Source organism: Xiphias gladius, chromosome 8 (assembly GCF_016859285.1).
Source record: "Xiphias gladius isolate SHS-SW01 ecotype Sanya breed wild chromosome 8, ASM1685928v1, whole genome shotgun sequence".
Taxonomy (NCBI): domain Eukaryota; kingdom Metazoa; phylum Chordata; class Actinopteri; order Istiophoriformes; family Xiphiidae; genus Xiphias; species Xiphias gladius.
Genome location: NC_053407.1, coordinates 10,390,857 through 10,412,769, shown reverse-complemented (window position 1 = coordinate 10,412,769; position 21,913 = coordinate 10,390,857). Strand labels below are relative to the sequence as shown.

The following is a 21,913-nucleotide window of genomic DNA, read 5'->3' as shown; positions in this document are numbered from 1 at the left end:
CCTTTTAGTGTGAAAAACGTGCTCTTAAGAAGAAGAAAACGCACAGGGATGAACACATGTAAACGTGTAGTTGAAGTGGTGAAATGACGCACACACACAAAATTACGACTCTAAATTTGTCCATTACAAGTAAAACGTGTGCATTCAGAGTTTCACTTAACTAAAAACATAGCCAGATTAATCTACTCGGGGGACCCAGCACTTAAATGGGTTGCTTGGCCCCTATTACATAGTGTGAGCAGCATTTTAGTTTTGTAGTGGATCGAAGAGGAGTTAATTTAAATACATTAATTTACTTGTGGGTAATTAAATATATAACAATGCATTGTGTTTTCTAAGCGGATCACATTTTTTGTGTGTAAATTCTTGATATGCTGAGTACCATAGCTTTCAAATAAATGTATCAGAGTAAGAAGTAAGATATTTCGATCTCAAACGTAGTAGGGTAGACGTATAAAGCTGCATAAATTGAACATTTCCAAGTAAATTACAAATACCCCAAAACCGTGCTTATGTGCATGTACATTTCACAGTTATCGAGCTAGCTATCATACTTTTATTTTGAAAGCAAAACATTGTATTTTCCGTTCATCAGCCATCAGATGCGAGCTTGACCAAGCTGCTCCTCTGTGTCTCCTGGTGTACTCTGGGTAAATGTGGACGATTCCATAAATGTAAACAGTGGACATACTGTAGCAGGATAAATGCAGCTGCAACGATCAGCAGAGAGTTATACAGTATCAAGCTCAACCATTTTTAGAGATTTATCTATTACAAAAGTAGCAGTGGGCTTAAACGTCCCAACGTGACATGGTGGTCCTTGCCTTTAGCTGCACGGTCATCGCAGTTATAGATTGTACTGAAACACACACACATACTGTATTAGTATAAGAGCCTCCATAGTTATAAATACGGATAAATTAGCTCAGACCGGGGCAGTCGTGGTGAACAAGTTTGGTTTCAGAAAATGAATATAATCCACCCCTGGTCCCAGCCCCCTTCTGGTCAGACTCTCATTGGCTGTCTTTGTTGCTTTTATTTGCTGTCGGACAATTACCACAATAGCAAATGATGCACTGTGAAAAAAGAACCAAGAACCGATTAAAAGCTCTGAATAATCCATAATTTACCCCTTAAAACATACCAGATACTTCTGTTTGGTAGAGTAGTCTTAGATCTCTTAATTTGAAAAGCCCAACCCCTTTTAAAAAAAGGCTCGTACTTAACAAATTAAGAAGAATTCAAGGGGTAAATGACTTTCCCCACAGTTGATTTCAAATATTCGACAAGTAAATTTTCGTTATCACTTTGCACTTTGAATCGCCTTGTTGGTGCCACACAAATACACTTGCCTTGCCTTATGTGTTGTTAACATCTATGAGGATAATACAAAACCCTTTAAACCTACCTTAATATATATATATATATATATATATATAGCTTTTAATTAATAATTGTATCCTTAAATATTAATTTCAGATATTATTAAGGGATCAAGAGGCTTTTGATTAATTATTTCTTAATTTACCCCTGAAAACAAACAACTTAAGTAGCCAGGTAAGTAGGTTCATAGGCAAAAAGCTAAATCCGCTAGAAAATCAGAGGTGATTTTAAAGGCGTTCCTCTTAATGTATACATTTGCTGCTGCTAGTCCTGCTGGAATAATCTTATTCTTACCTTGTAATTCTCAGTATCCTACACACCAAATCTGTAAAACGTGTTTTTAAAAATCTGTTAATACATGTTATTCACAGTTTCAACGACTTGCTGTTGCATGTCTAATAAAAGATAGGACTAACTTAAAACTATGTTGGTTGCGTGTACCTATTGATTGTTACATGACCCAGGGGCAGAGGTTTCGGCATTAGTCGGCTGTCCCTGAACGCAGCATGTTCTGTCGTTCCCATAAAACACTGCGGCCATCGACGTGCAAGCTCAGAAATCAAAGGAATCGTTGACCGGCTGAACAGAGCGTAGTTGAACTAATTCCACAAAAATAAGCCCAATATATATTGATGAGGATTTCATAACACAGCAAGGTACGTTAATACCGTTCACTGTAATTACCACGGTAGCTTTTGAATAGATTATACTGTGTAGAAAGGGACAATAGTTGCCACACTGTCACGTTAGCCTATGCCTTATTATGCTTTCTGATGCAATCAGTGCTATTACACTATTCAGTCGTTGTATCTGTAGCTAATTGTTTTAGAAAACATATTACAGTGTGCCAGAATATTCAGCATGTGCAGGATCATGTTTAGTCCTATCTCTTTTGAATTGCATGGTGTATGTCAGGGTCTGATTGATTGTGTATTTAAACTGACAATATTTTCCTGATTCCTTATTCTATGCTTATTGTTTGATTTTTAGGTATCTTACAATTAGAATTTTTGTTATTTCTCCTCAAATTATAAACCTGGACCCAGTATGTGTCATCGGATTGATGATGTTATGAAGCTGTGTTGTGAGTTATCTGCCAATCAGCAAATCCAGACCACGGTGAAAGGCTCAGGGAAGGGAGCAGCAGCAGCTGGAGGACTGGCCTTTGCTGGAGGGTTGATCGGGGGTCCTCTTGGAATTGCAGTGGGTAAGGGGGGGACTATGGGACTATTGGACAGAGCAGGACTGTTACTTTAATTCACAAGTTTGAACCCCTCTTCCTGTCCAGGCGGTGCCGTTGGAGGCCTTCTAGGCTGCTGGCTGACCAGTGGACAATTCAAACCGCTGCCTCAGATCATAATGGAGCTGAGTCTTCAGCAGCGGCAGAAGCTTTACGATGACCTCATGGTCATCCTGGGAGACATTCAATGGACGGATGTGGTCCAGCTAACTGCTCTGGTGATGGGCAACTCCGCCCTGAAGCAGCGGATGACAGCCGCTCTTCTCGGGTATATCCACAAGGAGCTCCAGGCCGAGGTGCACTATGTAGATTAGTGTCTGTGGGAACACTGGAAAACATGACTCGGAGGCATAAGGGCTCAGGAGGATGGAGTCTTTGAAAATAATGTGAACTGATTTTTTTTTTTTTTTTTTTAATGAAGCTGGAGAGACTCTTTATTAAATGTGAAATCACATATTGTAACATTATACTGACACAGTCACAGTCCTGGTAACATAGGTGAAAATGGAGGTTAGAACATTTTTGTGAATTAAACCAGCTGTATATCTGGTTTAACATATTAAAGGAAGTGCACTTATCAGTTGAAGGAATTATTTATTCATTAAGCCTTTAATGACGCTGATGATCATGTCTGACTTTAAAAGCTACTCTAAATTAAGACCTGACTGCAGCTACAGCGAAGCACTTTTCTCAAAAGGTACAGTCTACTGACATACTTAAATGCAGAGGATTATGCTTATTATGTACCAAGTCAGCACTGACTGCACAGTGTGAAATATTTTGATTTGAATTTGTAAAGTTTTAGTGTAGGAATTTACCAGCATTTGTGTACAGTATATTTTATTGTCATCACTGAGTCAATTCAAACTATTAAATACTTTTAATTCTTTCATCAATAAAAGAAAGATTGTGGATTTCACTGGCTCATGCAGTTACCTAGCACACTGTAAAAGAGACACCCTTTGCTCAAGCCATTACTGGTATAAAATTGTCAGCTTGTCCATTTGGTGCTAAGCCATTTAAATGGAAATATGGTTCTTAAAAAAAAAAAACATTCTTTAGACAAAACATGGTCATGGTCAAGACTTTCCAGAAGACATCATTGTCACCAAACAAAGAAAGAGAAAGCCAATATCCAGTCTAGCCAGTCTTAAATGTCATCCTCGCTTTTATTCTGTTTGCAACTAAAAGCTGAATTATCCATATTCTAGTTTGTTTGTGATTCTGAGGCTCTGACCCCTTGACTGTAGCATAAGAACGTCATGGATTGTGCCTCTAGATATTCCTTTTCAGTTCTGCCTTTGAAACATTTTCCTGCCGTTGCTGGCATTTTTTTTTCCTGCCCACAAACTTTTCCCTGTTTGTGTAACATTGTGTACAATCAAAATGTTTGTTCCATATTTTTATTTGTAAAATATTAAATACATTTATCATATGTGGCCATGCTGAGAGCTACAAATGAAAAAGACCATGCCAGAGTAATTCATTGATCCTTGTGGGAAACTGCAGTCAACCATAGACATCAGGCTTAATGATCCAGGACAGATGAAGAAAAAAATGTGAGTGAAAAAAAAATGCAATAACTCGATAGTACAGTTGGAAATATCTCTTTATTAGTAAATACATATATTTTATGTCACCCCCAACTCTTTCGCAGAGCCATCTAAAAATACATATTACAGAGAGGAACTGCGACAGAGATCCAGTATTTATCCAACAATGACAGTGTCATCATGGAATTCATAGTAGGGAACCTCCAGGTTCAGAGGAGCAGGTCCCTTTCTTATTCTTCCTGAGGCATCATAGTGGGAGCCATGGCAAGGGCAGTAGTACCCTCCAAAGTCTCCGGCGTTGGCGATGGGCACGCAACCCAGATGGGTGCACACGCCAAGGACGATGACCCAGCTGGGGTCAATCACTCTATCCTTGTCGTGCTGGGGGTCACGCAGCTCAGCCACATTCACAGCTTCCTCTGCGGCAATTTCCTTCTCTGTGCGGTGACGGACGAACAGGGGCTTTCCTCTCCACTTGAAGGTCATGTTTTTGCCTTCAGGGATGTCACTCAGCTTGATCTCAATCTTGGATAAGGCCAGGACATCGGCTGATGCACTCATGGAAGAGACAAACTGGGTGACCACTGTCTTGGCTGCATAGACGCCCACCACAGTGGTCGCTCCAGTGACAAGGTAGGAGAACACCCTTCTAGCCTCACTGCTCTCCTGGGATGACTTATTGGGGTCGATAACCTCAAGGCGACGGTAGTCTGTGAAGTCAGGAATCTTGATGTCTGTGTGGGCAAGGCGGATTCCTCCAGGGGCTGGAAATAAGACATAAAATGCAGTGGTTAAAGAAAGAGGCAGCAGACTGAGGGGTAGATAGGAGGCAGTAGATAGGAAATTATACAGTTCCTTACAAAACATTAAAAGTAATGCATGTCTGTTATTGCTTCATATTCTGAATTTGTAACAACTGATCACCATAATTCTCCTTCAAAATGTTGAAATCCAGTTTATGAATTTTCAATAATGTGTCCTCCCGTACAAGGCTTAATAAATGATCAATCTAATAATTATCATAAATGCAGACTGGGTAACTTTTGGTATGGTAAGGAAACTTAGAAAAATTAATCTTTTGGATTAAAAAAATGATTTATATTTATAAGCGCCAATCATTGTAAATTACTGGAACCAGTGAAACCATATTTAAAAACATCACACCAGTCTAACTCAGGATTTAAATGGTTCGTTAAATACTACAAATCATATCAGATCAAGTCTAGATCTAGAAATCATGATACTGTCACTATAGCATCTACCAACAATTATTATAATTATTCATTAATTTGGTGATTTTTTTGTCAATCAACAGATTAATTGTACAGTGTCTATATTGTGAAAAAAAATAGTAAAAAAAAAATAGTAAAAAACAAACTAAAAAAAAAAAAATTCAAACAATTTTGTAAAGCCGAAGCTTATATTTGCAAATAGTCCAAAAACCCTTAAGATGTTCAGTTTTTCTAAATCGTACAAAAGCAAGAAAATGAAATATTCACATTTATTAAATTTAAACAAGGGAGCTACACATGTACTCTATTATCATATTTGATGCCGATTACTTTTTGTCAATCACCTAACCCATTAATCGACACATAGACAGACAGATGTAGCTGGAATGCTTAAATAAACACGTAATAGTCCTTATGATTATCAATTTTCATCTCTTTTTAAAACATAATAAGTGTTACACTTAAGTCTTTGACCTCTCTCAGCACCGCACTTGTAAATATCTGATCTGATTTTATCTACTGTTGACTCACTCAGGTCACAGATGTCAGTTACACCACAACAACCACCACCATTACTTCCGGTTAGTTATGCAAGTTATTAGCAATAGCGTAAGTTTACAGACAAGAACGGCAGGGTAAAAATTAAAATATACGTATATGAAATATACACACGTTATCTAACACAGAAATTAATCGGTGAGATGTCAGTATGTTAAGTTTTATGATTCCATCACGCACATCTGTAACAGCTCTGGCTAACGTTGACAGCCGCCATCATTCGCCCTTACCTGTAGCAGGCACCAGCTCCTTAGCTCCAGGGCAAACCAGGCTTTTAACTGTCTGTTTTGTTGCCCTCAAGTACGGGGAGAGAGCCCCGGAACGAGCGGCTACGGACATCATCTTTGTCCCAAAATAAAAGACTTTCACCCCGCAGTTGGGGACACGACCTTTACGAATCTTGCGTGTCTCACTGTTGTGTGCTTAACTGGAAACACGCTCCACCTTAACAAAGTTCCGCATTACGTGAAGTCTGACCGAAGAGCCCCGTTCGTTTTCTCTGACATATCGCGTTATAATATAGTTTTACAGTTTCAAATTCATAACAAATTTACAGAACATATTATCAGTGTTGAAATAGGGCGATAGTTTGGGCATAAAATAATAGAAAATCAAACATAATTTTCAAATAACCACTAATTTAGTACAGGCATTTCTTTAAGTCAGCTATATGCAGTGGTCCTCGTGATGTAAACAAGCGTCCCCTCGAAATATCGAGATGAACTACACAATGGTGACCTGAGAGGAAAAGAAAGAAAAATGAAAATACCAAAAAGAAAACTATTCCTTCTCATTATTTTTGCTTATGTGGCATTTTCACTCTATGCGGCATATAATGTCTTCTTCAGCACAAAAGTAATCTCCCGCGTTCACAGGGTGGTGAAGAAAGAGACGGGGGCACCGTCGGGTAGTTTCTCTTTAACACAACTGTTGTCTATCCTCTATGGCAGAAAAACGAAATTACGAAAATCCGCATAAAATGACAGTTAGAAACTCGTTTCTTTTTTTCGCAGGTAGTTAAGAGAAATGCCCATAAACTGAATGGAAATGGTGTGTTATATTTGCAGGTGTTGTCAGAGATGGCGGTGCAGTTGCTCCATTTATAGCAGATGAGTGGAATCCATGGGAGGATGAACAGGTGGAGTACAACTCTGCTCTGAACAAAAACAGAGAGGCGTTTAAGCAGTACCTAGGCCGAATTGACAAGACCAGGCTCAAAAGATACAAGGTCCAGATCTGGGGGAAAGCTGCCATAGGTAAGTTGTTGTTTTATGAGATCTCATTAATCTGTTAAAACTTGCAGAGGTCTGTGTTGTCATGACAAAATGTCAATGCTGTGACCTTACAGTGGTAGTTTTCATCCACAAGTGTTCATTCACTACAACAGAACTTTTTGAGATCGTTTTCTGAGTCGAGGTAATAAATTGACTAGATAAACAACTGAAATATTTGTTTATCAAATTTGGTAAGTGAGATTTAGTGCTGCATTTTCCGAAAACTCTTCCAAATCAAGTTTTTGTCATGAACCCATATACAAGTGTAATACAGGTATTGAACGATACAATAATGCAAGCATAAGACACTGTCAATACAACAGTACAAAAAAGTGAAAGCTGAGTGCAACTGTATGTAATGCAAAACCCTTCTAAAGTACTAAATACCAAGAGCAGTGTGATGAATAACTGCATAGACTGATAGTCTATTAGTTAGTAGGCCTGCAGTGTGGCCATCATCTTAAACTCACATTGTGCAGCAACACATTGTTGAACTAAAAATGTTTAATGTTGTATCTGAGTATTGTATTAAATTAACAAAACTTTAAAAATGAAAACACAACTTTTGTTTTTTTTAATTAGTCCATAAAAATTAACAGGCCATTAAAGAGAGCCAGCAATTTAAATGCAAAATGTTATAGGATACCTTGGTTCTGAAGGTGAGCAGTGTTTACACAGAAAATTTTGTATTTGACAAGCATTAATCAGGCTGCCGCTGGAAAACAGCTAAAATCTGTAGAGCTTCAAAAAAAGCATAATAATAATTCAGTCATTGTTCATAAGGGAAAAAATTAGAGGAATCTTGTACATTTTTATGTCAAGAATCAAAATAGGTGTTTTCGATAATACTTTATGTCGTCCACAACTAAAGTAAATATAGTAGTAGATCTAATAAAAATCTACCACAGGAAAATATCAGAAGAAAACTATCAAATAAAACAATATCTCAGACATGTTTTGAGGGGCTTTAAATAATTTCTTTAACTAATAATTCATCTTTACTTGAATAAAAATAAGCAAGTGTTCTCTTTCTTGCATTAGATAGAGGGTACAACTTTGATGAACTCTGTGAAAAAATTACATATTTTTATTTATCATTTGGAATAATAGATAAGGCTGCAATTGTAAATATATCTTAATCAGAACATATTATTATTACCTTCAGCTTTAGTTTTTTTCCTCCTCTTCTTTGCTGCTTATTTTATTTTTACATGCTTCCATATTTCCTGAGTTATTAAATTAAAGTGAGGCCCCGCCAGGCATATATATATATATACTGTACATTAACACCTGATAATAGCTGGAGTTTCTAAATACATAGAAGTAGGTACAAAAACATACGGTTTACAACAGTTTCATACCCCGCTGTGGAAGCCTGACAACGTAGTAATTATGACAAAATGGTTTTGCACATGTTGACATTTTAACTCCAGTAGCAAATTGGATTGAACCTTTCTTTTCTCCTCAGGGCTTTACCTTTGGGAACATATTTTAGAAGGACCGCTCAACCCCACTGACAAGGTAGCACAATGGAGAGAGGGGGAGCTGCAGTCAGGAAACACTGATTTCAGGTTCAGTTTCCAGTTTTTAAAAACTGCCAAACCCAAACATATATCATAACCTCTTTGAAATAAAAAACACGTACTGTATTACAACCACTGAAGTAGGGACAAATATATCACATTGATTTGTTCCTCTTCCATCCCCTCTTACCTTTTGGTCTTTAGTTTCTACACAGGTCCTGCTGTGGTTCAGGGCCACGTCCCTCTGGATATGAACAGCCTGGTTCTGGTTCTGAATGGCCGCGAACAGCAAAAGGTCTCTTACTCCAAACGGTGGCTGGAGCACGTCCAAGCTCTGGTTCAGTCCCACACGGTGTTGCATGTGGCTGTGGTCCTGCTAGGCAACGAGTACTGCAACAACGACTGGATCGGCCCTTACTTAAAGAGAAACGGTGGTTTTGTGGACCTGCTGTTTCTAGTGTACGACAGCCCCTGGGTCAATGACAAAGATGTTTTCCAGTGGCCTCTTGGTGTCGCCACGTAAGTCAGCCTTTAGTAGTCTCATGTGTGTTAGTATGTGTAGATTGTGAATACTCAGCATCGATACATTAAACTGTGCATGTTGTATTTTTAAATGAATAACATGGCCTAATCCGTTTTGCTTTTCTCTGTGCAGATACAGGCAGTTTCCCATGATCAGGCCTAATGCCCAGTTAATTACCTCCAACAGGCCATACCTCTGCAACTTCCTAGGAACTGTTTACAAAAATTCCTCCAGAGAAACACTCATGCAGGTGCTGAAAAAGTCGGGCCTGGATAAGGAATGCATCGCCACTGCCAGGGAGAAGTACGTTATTATTCAGTATGTGAATAATTGTTTAGGACATATATGGAACAGTAGAGCTTTTGTTTATCTTGATTTTATTCTGATTACTTTGTTGTTTTTGTATTGCATTGTTACATAATATAAATAGGATAAATGGATTAAAAAAAGACTGATATTAAGAATATTAGTATAAAGAATGTCTTCTCACTGACACCTTCCTAGTGTATCCTGTTTAACATAAAAATATTATTTACGATAAGACTCTTAACAGCGTATGTATTCAAAACCCCTGTGACCCTGGCAAATACTTTTACCTCAATGTCTTAAAAATGTCTTAAAGGATAGGCTCTTATTTTTACAAGTAAAACAATATTTACATGCTATATGTACAATGAAAGTGTTATTGGTCAGTGTAATTGTTCCTCCTGTACTGGCCACAAAAAGATCCCTTCCAAAATAATCCCAGTCTAAGTGATGAGGGACAAAATTCAGAGTCTTCACTTTGTAGAAAAATTCATTCTAAAATTCAGCTGAAGCTAATATGAGGCTTTAGCAGTCTGAGTTAGTCAAATCAGTTGGGTATCCTCCAAAGCTACAGTCTTTGTAGTGTGAACTTCCTTTGTGTTTTCATGGGCTGTGATTATTTGCTGAGCTGCACTGGAGGAATAGTAACACAAAGAGGGAATTTTGTACTAAAAAGACTCAAACTTTGAAAGGATACTCTCCTGATTTGCTGAGTCAGACTGCTGAAGCATCATACTGGCATTTGCTACTTTACTTAAATCAAAACAGTTTGAAAAAAGTTCCCAAAAATTTTAAAGCTGCTTCTGTCTTGTCTTGAATGTAGAGGGCTGTGGGTAATTTTTGTTCTTTGACCCGGTTTCACTCCTGTATGTGGCATGTGATACAGTTTGAGAATATCTCCTCTCAAGATTTTTGTAATGTAAATTTTTGCTTGTTTGGCCAGTTTGAACACAGCATTTCTGTTGAGGTATTGAGCTGAGATAACTAAAACATGACTTGTCTTAATGGGAGACTACAGGAATATGTCTTGTATATTTATCACGATAGCTTATGTATCCTTTCCTCCCTCTTTGCCTCAGGTGGCTCCCTCAGGAGACAGCAGACAGTCTGAGACGCTATCAGACAGCTCTGGCCCAGAGTGAGCTTACTCTCTGCCCAGTTGGGATCAACACAGAGTGCTACCGCATCTATGAAGCCTGCTCTTATGGCTCAGTGCCCGTGGTGGAAGATGTACTGACACCTGGCACCTGTGCGGCAGGGCCCAGCTCCCCGCTACGTCTTCTCAAAGCTGCAGGAGCGCCCTTCATCTTCATCAGTGACTGGAAAGAACTGCCGGCCATCTTGGAGAGGGAGAGAGGCATGAGCCAGGAGCAGAGGGTGGACAGGAGGAGGAGGCTGTTGGAGTGGTATGCCAGTTTCCGTCAGCAGATGAAAGACAGGTTCACTGAGGTCATCGAGGAGACTTTCTTCAAAAGCGGCTGACTGTGGTGCTTAATTAACAAACCTTTAAAAGATTAACAGGGATAACGCTTAACAGTGATTCAGTTTATTTAGTGTGGAGAAATGTGATGTACTACTGGAATAGTGAATCTGGTGACGTTCAGTGTAATACTCCTGTGCAGGTTATCAAAAAACAGTTATTTATGTAGTAAAGTTTTAAACATGCCAACACTAGTCAGTTAAAGTTCTGTAAAGGGCTCCATGAAAGTCCTATATATTTATTATCTAAATGTTTACAATTGTGGAATGTCCAGGTATTTAGAGATCATAAATAATAAGTTGCCTTTGCATTTTTAAGTCCTTGCATTATTTTAACTACGATTTATATCTCTCTGTTTGTATGTACTTAATATTGTGATTTTTAGGAAACAATAAACATTAGGTGTAGAATGAGATGACAGTGTGTTTTTAGGCCTTTTTTAAAAATGGTATATAAATCTATTTTGTGTTGTGAGCAGCTAAAAAATGGATGCTGTCTGTGTGGCATGTGTCGCTTTTCTTTGCAAAACATAACAAAAAAACAATTAATTTTTCTCTCTTCTATTTATTTCAGTGCTGTTTTGCATGGATTTTTTTTTTTTTTAGATGATGTAATAAAATAAAATGGAGTGTTGTCCTAAAGAGAGGTCAGTGGATACGCTTGTCCTGTGCTTTCGTTTTCCCTGCAGATGGCGCTGTGGACCAGTTGATTTTCAGCAGTTACAATTATCACCGTCGAGTCAAAAGCTTTCTGAATGAAAGGGGGAAACTTAAAATTTCTGACTTTACCAGCTCAACACAGATCAAGTAATAAAGTGTAGCTAAAGCATTTTGTTATCTTCAAAGTTTATTTTTTTGGAGACTTTAAACTTACCTATGAAAAATAATGTATGAGTTGTCTGTTTGGAATATTAAATTAATATCATTTTAATAAGATATGTTTAATAAATTACTTTTAGGGACACACACCCGTGTTAGCTGCAGCCTATATGAATGCATGAGTGTAGTTAGGAAATATGGCGCTCCTGAGCTTATTTTAACTGGACCTTTCATCGGCATCCTGCAACTCTGGGCCCCCATTTATATTCTGTCCCACCTGGCAGAGTACTGGATGTTTGTATATTTGACAAAGGATATCCTATCAATGAGATGTTAATGTTCTCACGTAATTGTCTGAATTTGGTTGAAATGCCACATTTAAGCTTGGGTATTCGTTCTGAAATGAAAACACTATATTGGTTTTTATTACTAAGTCATACTAAGGAAAACTATTACGTGTAAACTGCTGAGCTCCTCAGTCACACAGTCTGCTCCAACAGCTGACTGATATGGACAAATAAAAAGCCTTCAGATTTGGGAGCAAAAGTGTCAGTCCACTGGTGTCCACTAGCTGTGTGTGTGTGTGTGTGTGTGTGTGTGTGTGTGTGTGTGTGTGTGTGTGTGTGTGTGTGTGTGTGTGTGTGTGTGTGTGTGAGTGTGAGAGAGGGTGTGCGAGTGAGTGAGTGAGTGAGTGAGTGAGTTCGCAGATCCCTCCCTCTCCTTCCTCTCTTCTCCCTGCTTGGCTCCGGCTGCTGTGTGCTGCAGTCGGCCTGCCCTGTCTGCCTCTGAGCCTGCTGGGAGTTGGGGGGAGAAACCGTCGAGGGAGAGCGAGCGAGGGGGGAAGCGTATGTCTGCGGGTCCCAAACTGGAAGCCACTACCGAAAAAGAAACCACACACACACGCAAGATTCAATCCGACTTTATAGCCCCCAGAACGTGTTGTTGGCACTACTTTGCGGAGCGTTGCGAAGACCCGCCACGGAGACCCTGAAACTTGCGTGATTGTTTTCTCCCCCTCTTCGTCTGTGGTAGCGGCAGTTCTGTTGCGCCGCGCCGACTGCTCCGATAGTTGAGTGGATTCATTGGTCGGGGCAGGATTGCGCATTGGCCCTGCTCTATAGCCACCGCATATCCACAGGGAAGAGGAACAATGAAGGACTAAGCGTTCTTCCTCTAGCTCCAAGTCGAGCTTGTTCCAGAGTTAAATCCTTTCAAAGTGTCGCACCTCTTCTTTCTCGCGTGTTCGTTTTTATTTCTTTTCGTCCTCCCGTGTGGGATGCGTCGGCCGCTATAGGATCCCGCTTGTTGACAAACACTTTCATTTTTTTTTATTTTTTTATTTTTTATAAATACACCAAAAAGTTTACAACAAGCTTCGGACACGAGGAGACAGAAAATGTCCGCGCCGAGGTTCAAAAAGGATAAAGAAATCATCGCGGAGTACGAGACTCAAGTGAAAGGTAAGGGAGGGTGAAATGTTTGGCTGGGAAATGTGGTCGTTGGAGCCGCTGGGAGCATTTAAAAAAAAAAAAAAAAAAGAAAGAAAGAAAAAGGCCAACTACGACCAGGCGAGTTCATCGCTACCTGCGTATGAGTCATAGCCAGTGATGTGATGTGGCAAATGAAAGAAACTTGGTAAACTATGACCTCTCATAGGTGTTTACTGCAGGGCAAACAAGAACATGCATAGCCGGGATACCCAATCTTCATATAACTGTATAATTACCTACAGGACTAGTTGTAATTCAGTGGTATTTATGTCAGCTTTACAAGGGGGTGAACTTGATTAGCAAAATAAAAAGGTTGGTAATTGAGGTCACGAGGGGGGGCTTTTAGTCTTTTGATTAGTAGTTTTGCATGTGGAAGCCAATCAAAGTGCACAGCAGATTCACCGAGAGAAGAAGATCAGTATCAGTCCCATGTGTAGCCTACCAAATTAATTATGTTCAGGTTGTGTGTCCAATCAGGTCACAACACTTATCTGCTGAAAACACATTTTACTGTTAGTGTTGTTCTGCTGCGTTTAATTGCGGTGACGTGTTTCACAACCTGTTACCTTTCAGGCTGTAGTTACAGAGCTTTTCTCACTGTTACAGTTAGTGTAAGACTTTGTAGTTACCGCATTGTTCCCACAGCATTACAGGAGGATTATGCAACCGAAGGGAGGAAGAGTTCAGCCAGCACTCTTGTATTAAGATTCGGTGTGTTGCTCAGGGGCACCTTGGAAGAGCTGGTTTGCTTGCATCCTTTTCTTACTGTTCTCTACCCTCTCTGTTTCCCGCTTAATGTCACAAGCCCACACACTGACCCCGAAGCATAAGGCTGCTGTGTGCCTTGATTTAGATAGGTGATTTAGAGATATGCAGCACACAATAATGGTACCACCCTACTTATCTTGTGTAGTCACCCCCCCCAAACCATGCATAAAGAGCAAAGGTAGTTTATTCCCAGACAGACCAGCACAGGAAAGAGGCGGTTGCTGCTCCAGGGTAACCATGGGGATTTGGCCCCTAGCCAATCAGCTCTGTTCTTCAGTTCTGTTAGCATGCTGAAATACCACCTATTCGCGTCCCTGTATGCAACCTTAAATCCAGCGAAAGGGGGAAGGTTAGCAGGGGTCATGGGGTTTAGAGGGGGAGTAGAGGAGAGAAGGGACCGGTGCTCCTTGAGGAATTACAAGATTGCATGTGGCTGAGCACAAGTTCTCATTTACAAGGAATGTTCAGCACCCTTTCTTCTCCCTGTGAGGATGACTAAGGGCTTTCAGCCGATAATAGCGGATGATGCACAGTCATAGGGGATGCTGAACAAGAGATTACCAAGCCACCCATTTGTCATGCATAACCCAGCAGGGTAATAACAACCTGATGCTGATGAGAATAGCTGCTGCTTGATAGGACCACCGGAGCCTTAGTAAATAAATGTTAATGTGTATTGTTTTGTTGAAGATGCAGAATTCAGTTCTGTAGGCTGTACACTGAGGCTTGTCATGCATTGTAAATATTTTATGTGAGGATAATTTTTTTTTAAGGTGGGGGTGAACATCACAGGCAGCGCCAGGATATTTGCGTAAAGTACTGTGCTAGTTTGTTCTGCATTGCAAATGTCCCGTGGGTATTCACTTTGAGAGTTGCTTTAATTCGTATTTATTTTTTAGACAAAGACATTTTTGAGGATGTGTGTGGATCATCTTTTGTGTTACATGTAACATTGATAAAATATCATACCCACGTTATTTGAATACAAACTCTGAGACTCTTTCATTCACTAATTAACCATGGACAGACATTATGTTTCACATTTTCACACCCAGCATATTCAGAAGCACTGTATCATCTCTACAACGCTCACGTTTATGCTTTTTGTCAAGCATAACAATGAGTCTTCAGTAGGTCAGATGACTTGATACACAGACGCTGTTTATTTGGAATAATAGCTGCCAGACTCGTTAGCATATCAGCAGTTGGTAGTGGAAGAAAATGCTTGATAATGTGGCAAAATGGTTTTTGCATTCAGTCAACATTAAGTATTCCATTTTATAGCAGCTCTTGTTTTTGCAGCTGTAAAGCGCTTAATGAATTAAGAGTTTGCAGTGATAATGAGTGGAATCACATCTGCAGTGTAGCTGTGATAGCCAGAGGTAAACACTGGTGAACAGACAATGATTACTCAAGAAGCAGAAGAACAAGCAGCCCAGAAATAACCTGGAGCTGATGTTTGATCTTTTGGCCGGCATCTTTTCTGTCTCACAGTTTAAAAATGTGTCTACTTCTCACAATATTTTTACAGTTTGCCAGTTTTGTCTCATCTTACGTAATCTGCCTTCTGTCCTGATTTTGACAAGGGACATGTGCACTGTGGTTGTCTGCCATCACCCAGTTATCCAGCGGCATTTTTTTCTGAGAATCATCCTTTTTATATCCATAAAATTTCACTATTTTTCAGAGTCATGGTAGCAATTGTGTGCTGAGTGTGATTGCTATTCAAGTCAGTAAATGTGAGGTATTTAATGTAGTTTTGTACGGAGACTGTCTGAAAGCCTCCTTACGATGGGTGACACCACTGTTCTCAGCCCGACTTGTCATTCAGCAGACATTTACATCTTAGGTACCCTCCAACAGCCTTTTGTTTTTAACCCTCCCACAGAAGAGATGACAATGGATGTCAGTCTGGCAGTTCAAGAAATTATCCTTTTACTGAAAAAGCGCATGGCATGGGGATTAAATTTTTGCTAATTGCTTAAATTGGCATCTACGTCAAGACTAAGCTTGTTTTGGAAAAACAAAAACATTAAGAAAATTGGGTTAAGACAGTGGAATTTGTCTGTGCTTTGTAGTGCACATTGGTTGCACTCACTTTAAGTCATTTTAAACTAGCAAGGGGAGGTTATGGGTACAATGGCATTCTGTGTGTGGCTCTGTTTCTGTGGATTGGTGGATCAGGGCATAGCAACACTGCCCTGTTTTCTCCTGGGCAAAGTGTTGGTTTGATGTCAGTCTGTGGCTCACTGATTGTGACCTGGGGGTCGTGACTCCGATAGCAGGACCCTTTGAGCTCCTGACAGGGGTCCTCTCCTGGATCATCATAAAGGCTGCCCCCTTTGACCTGCCTTCACTCTCGTTTGAAATCAGAGCCCTGACCCTCTGCATACTCAAAGAGAGTGGTCTGCCCCTTGTTTGTATGCAGGGGGTTTAAAGGCAGGAAACTGCTCCGAGGTGGTATGGTTGTGATTATCTTTCAAATTAACAGTTATTGTGTGTGATAGTTGGAATTAATGTTGTATAATTGTGTGGCAGAGGGTGAGCATGTATGTGTTGATCGCTGTTCATTACACAGTCCAGATATCTCACATATGAGACATCTGGATCAGGTGGACTCAGATCCGTAATTGTATTTTAAATTGGTCTTTTGCGGTTTTTAGTGACACACATCCAGTTTGTCACAAAACTTCAGCATGTGATATGTGGGGAGTGTGTTGTGCTGAATGTGGAAGAATGTGTCCACTATTGGCTTTTTCTTTTATTCATACCAACATTACATTCACTGTCTTACACATGCAACAAATTGCAACAGTTACCATTTATCTAAGAAATTTTTAGGGAAGGTACAATATCTTGATGTTTACCATAGGTACCGCTCCTCATGATTTTTTACATGTTTTTGGTTTTTTGGTACTGATTATTCTCCAGTTTTTTATTTACATATTTTTAGGCTATTAATACAACCACATGATTTGTATGTGCACTTTTGTGCTCACACCATTTTGAGAAATTAAACATTACATGTGTGTCATCAAGAAGTGTGTTAGGAAAATAGGAGACAACTTTGGAACCATTGCTATTGTGGGCCCCTAAAGCCGATTGAAATGTTGCATGTGACATTGGACTATGCAAATAAAGACTGCTCTAATTTACCTTAACTTTCCTCCACTTTTCTTGCTATCTTCTTTTTCTGGCTATAGCTCATTAATTAATCTAAATAGCCTTAATATGCTATTTCAAGGAGCAGATTTTTTTTACCATTTTTGTCACTTGCCTCTTTTAAACAGAGGTCCCACTACATTGCTGTTTACAAGACTCCTCACTAAGCTGGCTTTGCTTTTTTTACATTGAACATAACAAAGCCCTGCTGTCTGATTTTTGATAGCGTGCTGGAATGCCGAAATCAGAGGCAATGATGTGTAACACAAAAGTGTCTGCATCTGTCCCGCCATGCCAGCTCTCCCTTTTACACAGACGTTGATCCGGCTCTATGACTACCTGCACTGCTGCCTTATAGCCAGAACAAACCGTGCTCCCCCATTCTGTGTTCATACCTTTTTATACAGAACAGCAAGGCGGAATAAAGGTGCAAAATTCCTGCCTTGAACAGGCTGTATAAAACAGGCTACTGACACAAACTATTTTACACTTTCTGCAGCAGTTACTGTAAGTTGTAGCTAATTCTCCACAGCAAATATCGGTGGATCTGTGATGCTTTCTCTTAACAGCTTCTCAGAGGTGTCGATGGAGGTTAGAGGTTGAAAGACTAATGGAATCCTAACGCCTCCCGGAGCCTTTCTCCACAACATCACACATTCATTCACACATTTACCATCTGTTTTTACTACCCCTCCTTCTATAAGTGTGTGTGTTCCTAGCGTATCCACCAAGTGGTATGGCACTGGGTGTGGCGTTGGTGTGGGTTTGTGCATGAGCGTGCAATAGTTATTGACGGCACCATCTGTGGCCACTCACCCTTTTTGCAGTTTTAATAAACTGCTGAGCACAAGCAAGACTTCACTTTCCCTGCTTTGCTTTTCATTGTACCCACAAAGGCCACCAGGACACTACTGCAGCCCCCCGACTCTCACCTCCCTTCAAATAAAAAAAAAAAAAAGCCTAACCGACCCCTATCCATGGCCCTGCATCTCTACACCAAACAGAAAGGGCTGAAATTCACGTGACACTATTGCAATTGAAGACAAAACAAGAAGCTTGGTTTATTGACTCCAGTTGTACTCAACACTGGTTAATTTAGTATCTTCCAGGAAAGGATCAAATCAAAGCGATTGAAAAATAAACATACCGTTCTTTTGACTAAGTTTGGGCACATGCCATTTTCTGCTGCTAGCCAAACCCCCTCGTTAATGAGCTGGAGATTCAGTGTGGAGCTACATTGCATTAGCTAATAGGAGGTACAGGGTGTTAATGGAATTGGACAGTGCTTAGAGAAAGTAAAACAGAAGAATTAAAATGAGGGGGAAAAAGTGAAATAAAAGGGAGGGTTGAAGTGTGATTCTGAGAGATTTTGGCTACTTTCTGGATAACTTTAATTCCTTTGAACCACTGCTGGGGCCTAGCAGATGGACAGACAGGAAGGCAGACAGACACGGTTTGACCATCAGGTCATGCTGCTGCCTGCCTGCCTGCCACCCAGTAAGGCTGGATTAGAAGGAAGAAGACTGGGGGATGGGAAGGGATGGTATGAGGTCAGTGCAGGAATAAGTGAAGGCGGATGTTATAAACTCGGACTTGGTTGACTTGTTTTAATCTGCATCTGTGTGTATTCAGCCGATTCATCTGCTGGATGTAATCCGTTTATGTGTTGAGCAGTGGCAAAAGCTTTTTAACATGAACGCAAAAATGCTACATGTGAAGTGTCTTGCTGGTACTCCTGCATTCACTTAAAAAATGTGACATCTGTTACTTTGGCTTCCTCTTTTCTGTGTCAAAGGTTTTACTTACCATGACAGTCTGTTCAGAAGCTGTGGCTTGCTGCTTGGCTCAGGTACTCCAGTTTTCTCTTGAATCAGCCTTCTGGGAACCAAGGCTGGGCTGTATGGAGTCCCACTTCCTTTTTGGACTCTCACTGGCAAAGCCTGACGGTGCACATGGTGTTTGCTTGACTTGAGCAGCTCCTGGTTGTATTAAATTTGGATTTATGGAAAGGTGAATAGTTTTGCTCTCAACTAGCTGTCATGCTCTGTAAAGAGCTTAATTTCTGTGGGTTTTAAAATTGTGTGTCAACAAGTCATCAGATCAGTTACTGATGTGCTCAGAGAGGAGTGTCACTAGTAGAAGTCACTCGCTGCTTTTACATCCACTCCCCTAATTTGATTATGACTCAGGTATTGCAATTCTCTGATTACTACAACAGGCATGTTAACTTTTTAATCAGGTTATCCTACTCACATTAGGTTTGTAACTGTAGTAAGCATAAGTAAATTAACAACTGACTTACTTATCAGCCCTTGAATCACTATTGGCACTAGTGGAGTTCACCACATAGAATGGATACAAAACTTTGGGGTTTGAAGAAACAGTAGCATTGCCGCATGGTTAGCAGTGGCGACACCGACACAACCAAAGTCCCAAATTTTCTGTGTTCTTGTAACTACAGTACTTATGTGTGGGCATACAGTGCACTGATAGGATACATTCCTAAAGGAAAATTACAGTTAATTGCAGGTCACTGCATTTTTAGATTTCAGTTACTTGTATGAGTAAATTTTTATCATAACCGATAGAACCAATGGCCTTAGCTATGAAAAGAAAACCCAAATTGTTAGCTGTAGTTCTCCTTTACCAGATGGATTTACTAAGTGCCAAACTGAGAACCTTTCACCTTTGTTCCACCCCTTTGCCGAAAGTGAGACAAAGTTCTTTGTAATATTTTGACTTCATTGGGGGCAGAGAGACATAAACAAGCTAAAATCCAAAATGATAAGAAAGGCCTTATTTAAAACAAAAGATGTACACTCTCTTAGTAACAACTTTAAGCGCTGTATTCACCTTATCTGATCCTGGGTCTCCACCTGTGTCTATATATGTCTGTACTTCCGATTGCCTTCAGCTGGCAGCCTTCCCAGTTTTCCTATAACAATGCAATTCAAAACAATCAGGAATGACAGCCAAGAGGCTATTATTGTGCTGACAAGTCAAACCTTGTCTGCGTTCATCAAATGACTAGTCATATTTCCTGTACCTGACACAGACAAGCCAAATTACATCCAACTCCATTTATCCAACTCCTTAGTGTTTCTGTAACAAATTCACACTGGAAGAATTCTTTCAAAATATTCCTGTCAGTGTTATTTCTGCCAAAGTATTCCAATTCTGAACCAGAGTTATGAGTCCAGGTCAAACTAAATCAGTCCCCGATGTCCGCAATTTCTTTTCTGATATGTTATATCTTATGGGACTTTATCTCCCCCAAAGTTATCTTCTCGGGCTGACTTTACACCCAGATTGTGTTTAAAAAGCTGATTTCAGTTGTAAACATGATCACATTTTCATGCAAAAAAAAAAAAGAAGGCTGAAAATTTGCAGCATCAAATCATTAATTTCTGCCATTAATAATCACACACACACACACACACACACACACACACACACGCAGACACACACACCACATGCAGACACACACACACACACACACACACACACACACACACACACACACACACACACACACAAAGCATACTCAGACATCCTTGTGGGTCTGCTAAATGTGAGGGATAAAATGCAGTTTACATGGCTGGTAAAGTTTCACACAAAGTCTCTCCAAAACAATCCTTCCCTCCACCCTCTGTCGTAAACTCTCTTTCCAATCCACCCTTAACATTGATGAACAGAATTTTAATTTACTGATCTTGCATACTCCACCTTGTCCCCTCCCCCATTTTCCTTTCTTCTACCTTGACCTCATGACCTGAGGGGAACAGGCTTTTAGCTGGCTGGCATCCTAATCAATTGCCAGAGACCACCCCTTGAGGCACAGCTGCCATGTTGGGCTGCCCTAAGGAAAAGTTTAAGAAGGAAATAGTGTTGTAAAAAGAAGTGTTCAATGAAATGTCAACTAAAGGCTGACCCCCTTTTGTGTCTGTTAGTCTGATTGATTATAGCTTAAAGCAAAGAAGCTAATTCTCTCGTTTTAGTTTAAAATATAATTAATTCTTCTTTTTGTGGACACCCCGAATTTTCTACACTGTGTGATGTGGTCACTTCCGCCTCTGTCTCTAGTTCCCTGAGTGTGCTCAGTCTGTTCTTAGTAGTATAGAGAGGAGCTGGATAGAGTTTCCCATGGTCTCAGCTCTCACCTTATAATCCTCACAAGAAAGGCTCATTGAGGTTTGCAGCGGGAGGAGAGTGTTGAGTTTGCAGCCATTACCGGTGTCTGAGCAACCCCAGGCATGTCTTGTGAGCTCTGGCCAGAACTCTCCTCCACCCTTCCCAGAGATGAAAACAGGAGCCACAGCTGTGGTTCCAGCCATGCACATGTGGGGTGCTTAGGGGGAAAGAAAGTCATTTACGGATAAAAGATCTGTCACCCATGTTCTACCACTGTTCATTGTGTCCTGCTGCCAGTGGTCACACATGGAGAAAGTCTCAGTCCTCCTTTGGCTGTGTTATGTCCCCTCTCACTAGCTCAGTTCCTAAGCGTCAAAGAGATATTCTCCATGGCTAACAGCAACATTAAAATAAACTGAAGATGAAGTTATGTATTTATATTTCCCTTTTATCTTTTGAGGCATTTGTGAAG

General features: G+C 40.1%; 4 protein-coding genes across 7 annotated transcripts in view; 3 read left to right on the top strand and 1 right to left on the bottom strand.

Moving 5' to 3' along the window:
- Positions 1 to 1,882: 1,882 nt before the first annotated feature.
- Positions 1,883 to 3,675, top strand: zgc:112052 (protein C19orf12 homolog). 2 transcript variants are annotated; one of them, XM_040132093.1, is made up of 3 exons: positions 1,883 to 2,039; positions 2,430 to 2,590; positions 2,672 to 3,675. In XM_040132093.1, exons 2-3 carry the CDS (start codon positions 2,431 to 2,433, stop codon positions 2,935 to 2,937), a joined length of 426 nt encoding a protein of 141 aa, XP_039988027.1. In that variant the 5' UTR covers positions 1,883 to 2,039; position 2,430; the 3' UTR covers positions 2,938 to 3,675. The 2 variants fall into 2 exon arrangements, with proteins under 2 accessions (XP_039988027.1, XP_039988026.1); XM_040132092.1 differs by having other exon boundaries at positions 2,374 to 2,590.
- A 539-nt stretch (positions 3,676 to 4,214) lies between these two features.
- Positions 4,215 to 6,417, bottom strand: LOC120793740 (cytochrome b-c1 complex subunit Rieske, mitochondrial-like). Its single transcript, XM_040134061.1, has 2 exons — positions 6,197 to 6,417; positions 4,215 to 4,940 (listed from the first exon to the last, which is right to left on the bottom strand). The coding sequence occupies exons 1-2, from the start codon at positions 6,306 to 6,308 to the stop codon at positions 4,333 to 4,335; spliced, it is 720 nt and encodes a 239-aa protein (XP_039989995.1). The 5' UTR covers positions 6,309 to 6,417; the 3' UTR covers positions 4,215 to 4,332.
- A 27-nt stretch (positions 6,418 to 6,444) lies between these two features.
- On the top strand, positions 6,445 to 11,727 carry rxylt1 (ribitol xylosyltransferase 1). Its single transcript, XM_040134060.1, has 6 exons — positions 6,445 to 6,873; positions 7,034 to 7,222; positions 8,709 to 8,811; positions 8,968 to 9,282; positions 9,419 to 9,589; positions 10,672 to 11,727. Exons 1-6 carry the CDS (start codon positions 6,726 to 6,728, stop codon positions 11,072 to 11,074), a joined length of 1,329 nt encoding a protein of 442 aa, XP_039989994.1. The 5' UTR covers positions 6,445 to 6,725; the 3' UTR covers positions 11,075 to 11,727.
- A 923-nt stretch (positions 11,728 to 12,650) lies between these two features.
- The window catches only part of srgap1a (SLIT-ROBO Rho GTPase activating protein 1a), an 80,081-nt gene continuing 70,818 nt past the window's right edge, over positions 12,651 to 21,913 (top strand). For all 3 annotated transcript variants that reach the window (XM_040132430.1, XM_040132429.1, XM_040132432.1), the window contains exon 1: positions 12,651 to 13,350. In XM_040132430.1, the coding sequence (XP_039988364.1) occupies positions 13,287 to 13,350 (64 nt within the window). In that variant the 5' untranslated portion in view covers positions 12,651 to 13,286. The remainder of the gene's footprint in view (positions 13,351 to 21,913) is intronic.

Excerpts from the sequence above, each read along its gene's own strand:
- zgc:112052 (XM_040132093.1), top strand. The coding sequence starts at position 2,431 with ATGTGTCATCGGATTGATGATGTTATGAAGCTGTGTTGTGAGTTATCT. Across the intron at positions 2,591-2,671 it reads TCCTCTTGGAATTGCAGTGG|GCGGTGCCGTTGGAGGCCTT; the intron begins GTAAGGGGGGGA and ends CTTCCTGTCCAG.
- LOC120793740 (XM_040134061.1), bottom strand. The coding sequence starts at position 6,308 with ATGATGTCCGTAGCCGCTCGTTCCGGGGCTCTCTCCCCGTACTTGAGG. Across the intron at positions 4,941-6,196 it reads GGAGCTGGTGCCTGCTACAG|CCCCTGGAGGAATCCGCCTT; the intron begins GTAAGGGCGAAT and ends TCTTATTTCCAG.
- rxylt1 (XM_040134060.1), top strand. The coding sequence starts at position 6,726 with ATGAAAATACCAAAAAGAAAACTATTCCTTCTCATTATTTTTGCTTAT. Across the intron at positions 6,874-7,033 it reads AGAGACGGGGGCACCGTCGG|GTGTTGTCAGAGATGGCGGT; the intron begins GTAGTTTCTCTT and ends TTATATTTGCAG. Across the intron at positions 8,812-8,967 it reads TCAGGAAACACTGATTTCAG|TTTCTACACAGGTCCTGCTG; the intron begins GTTCAGTTTCCA and ends TTTGGTCTTTAG.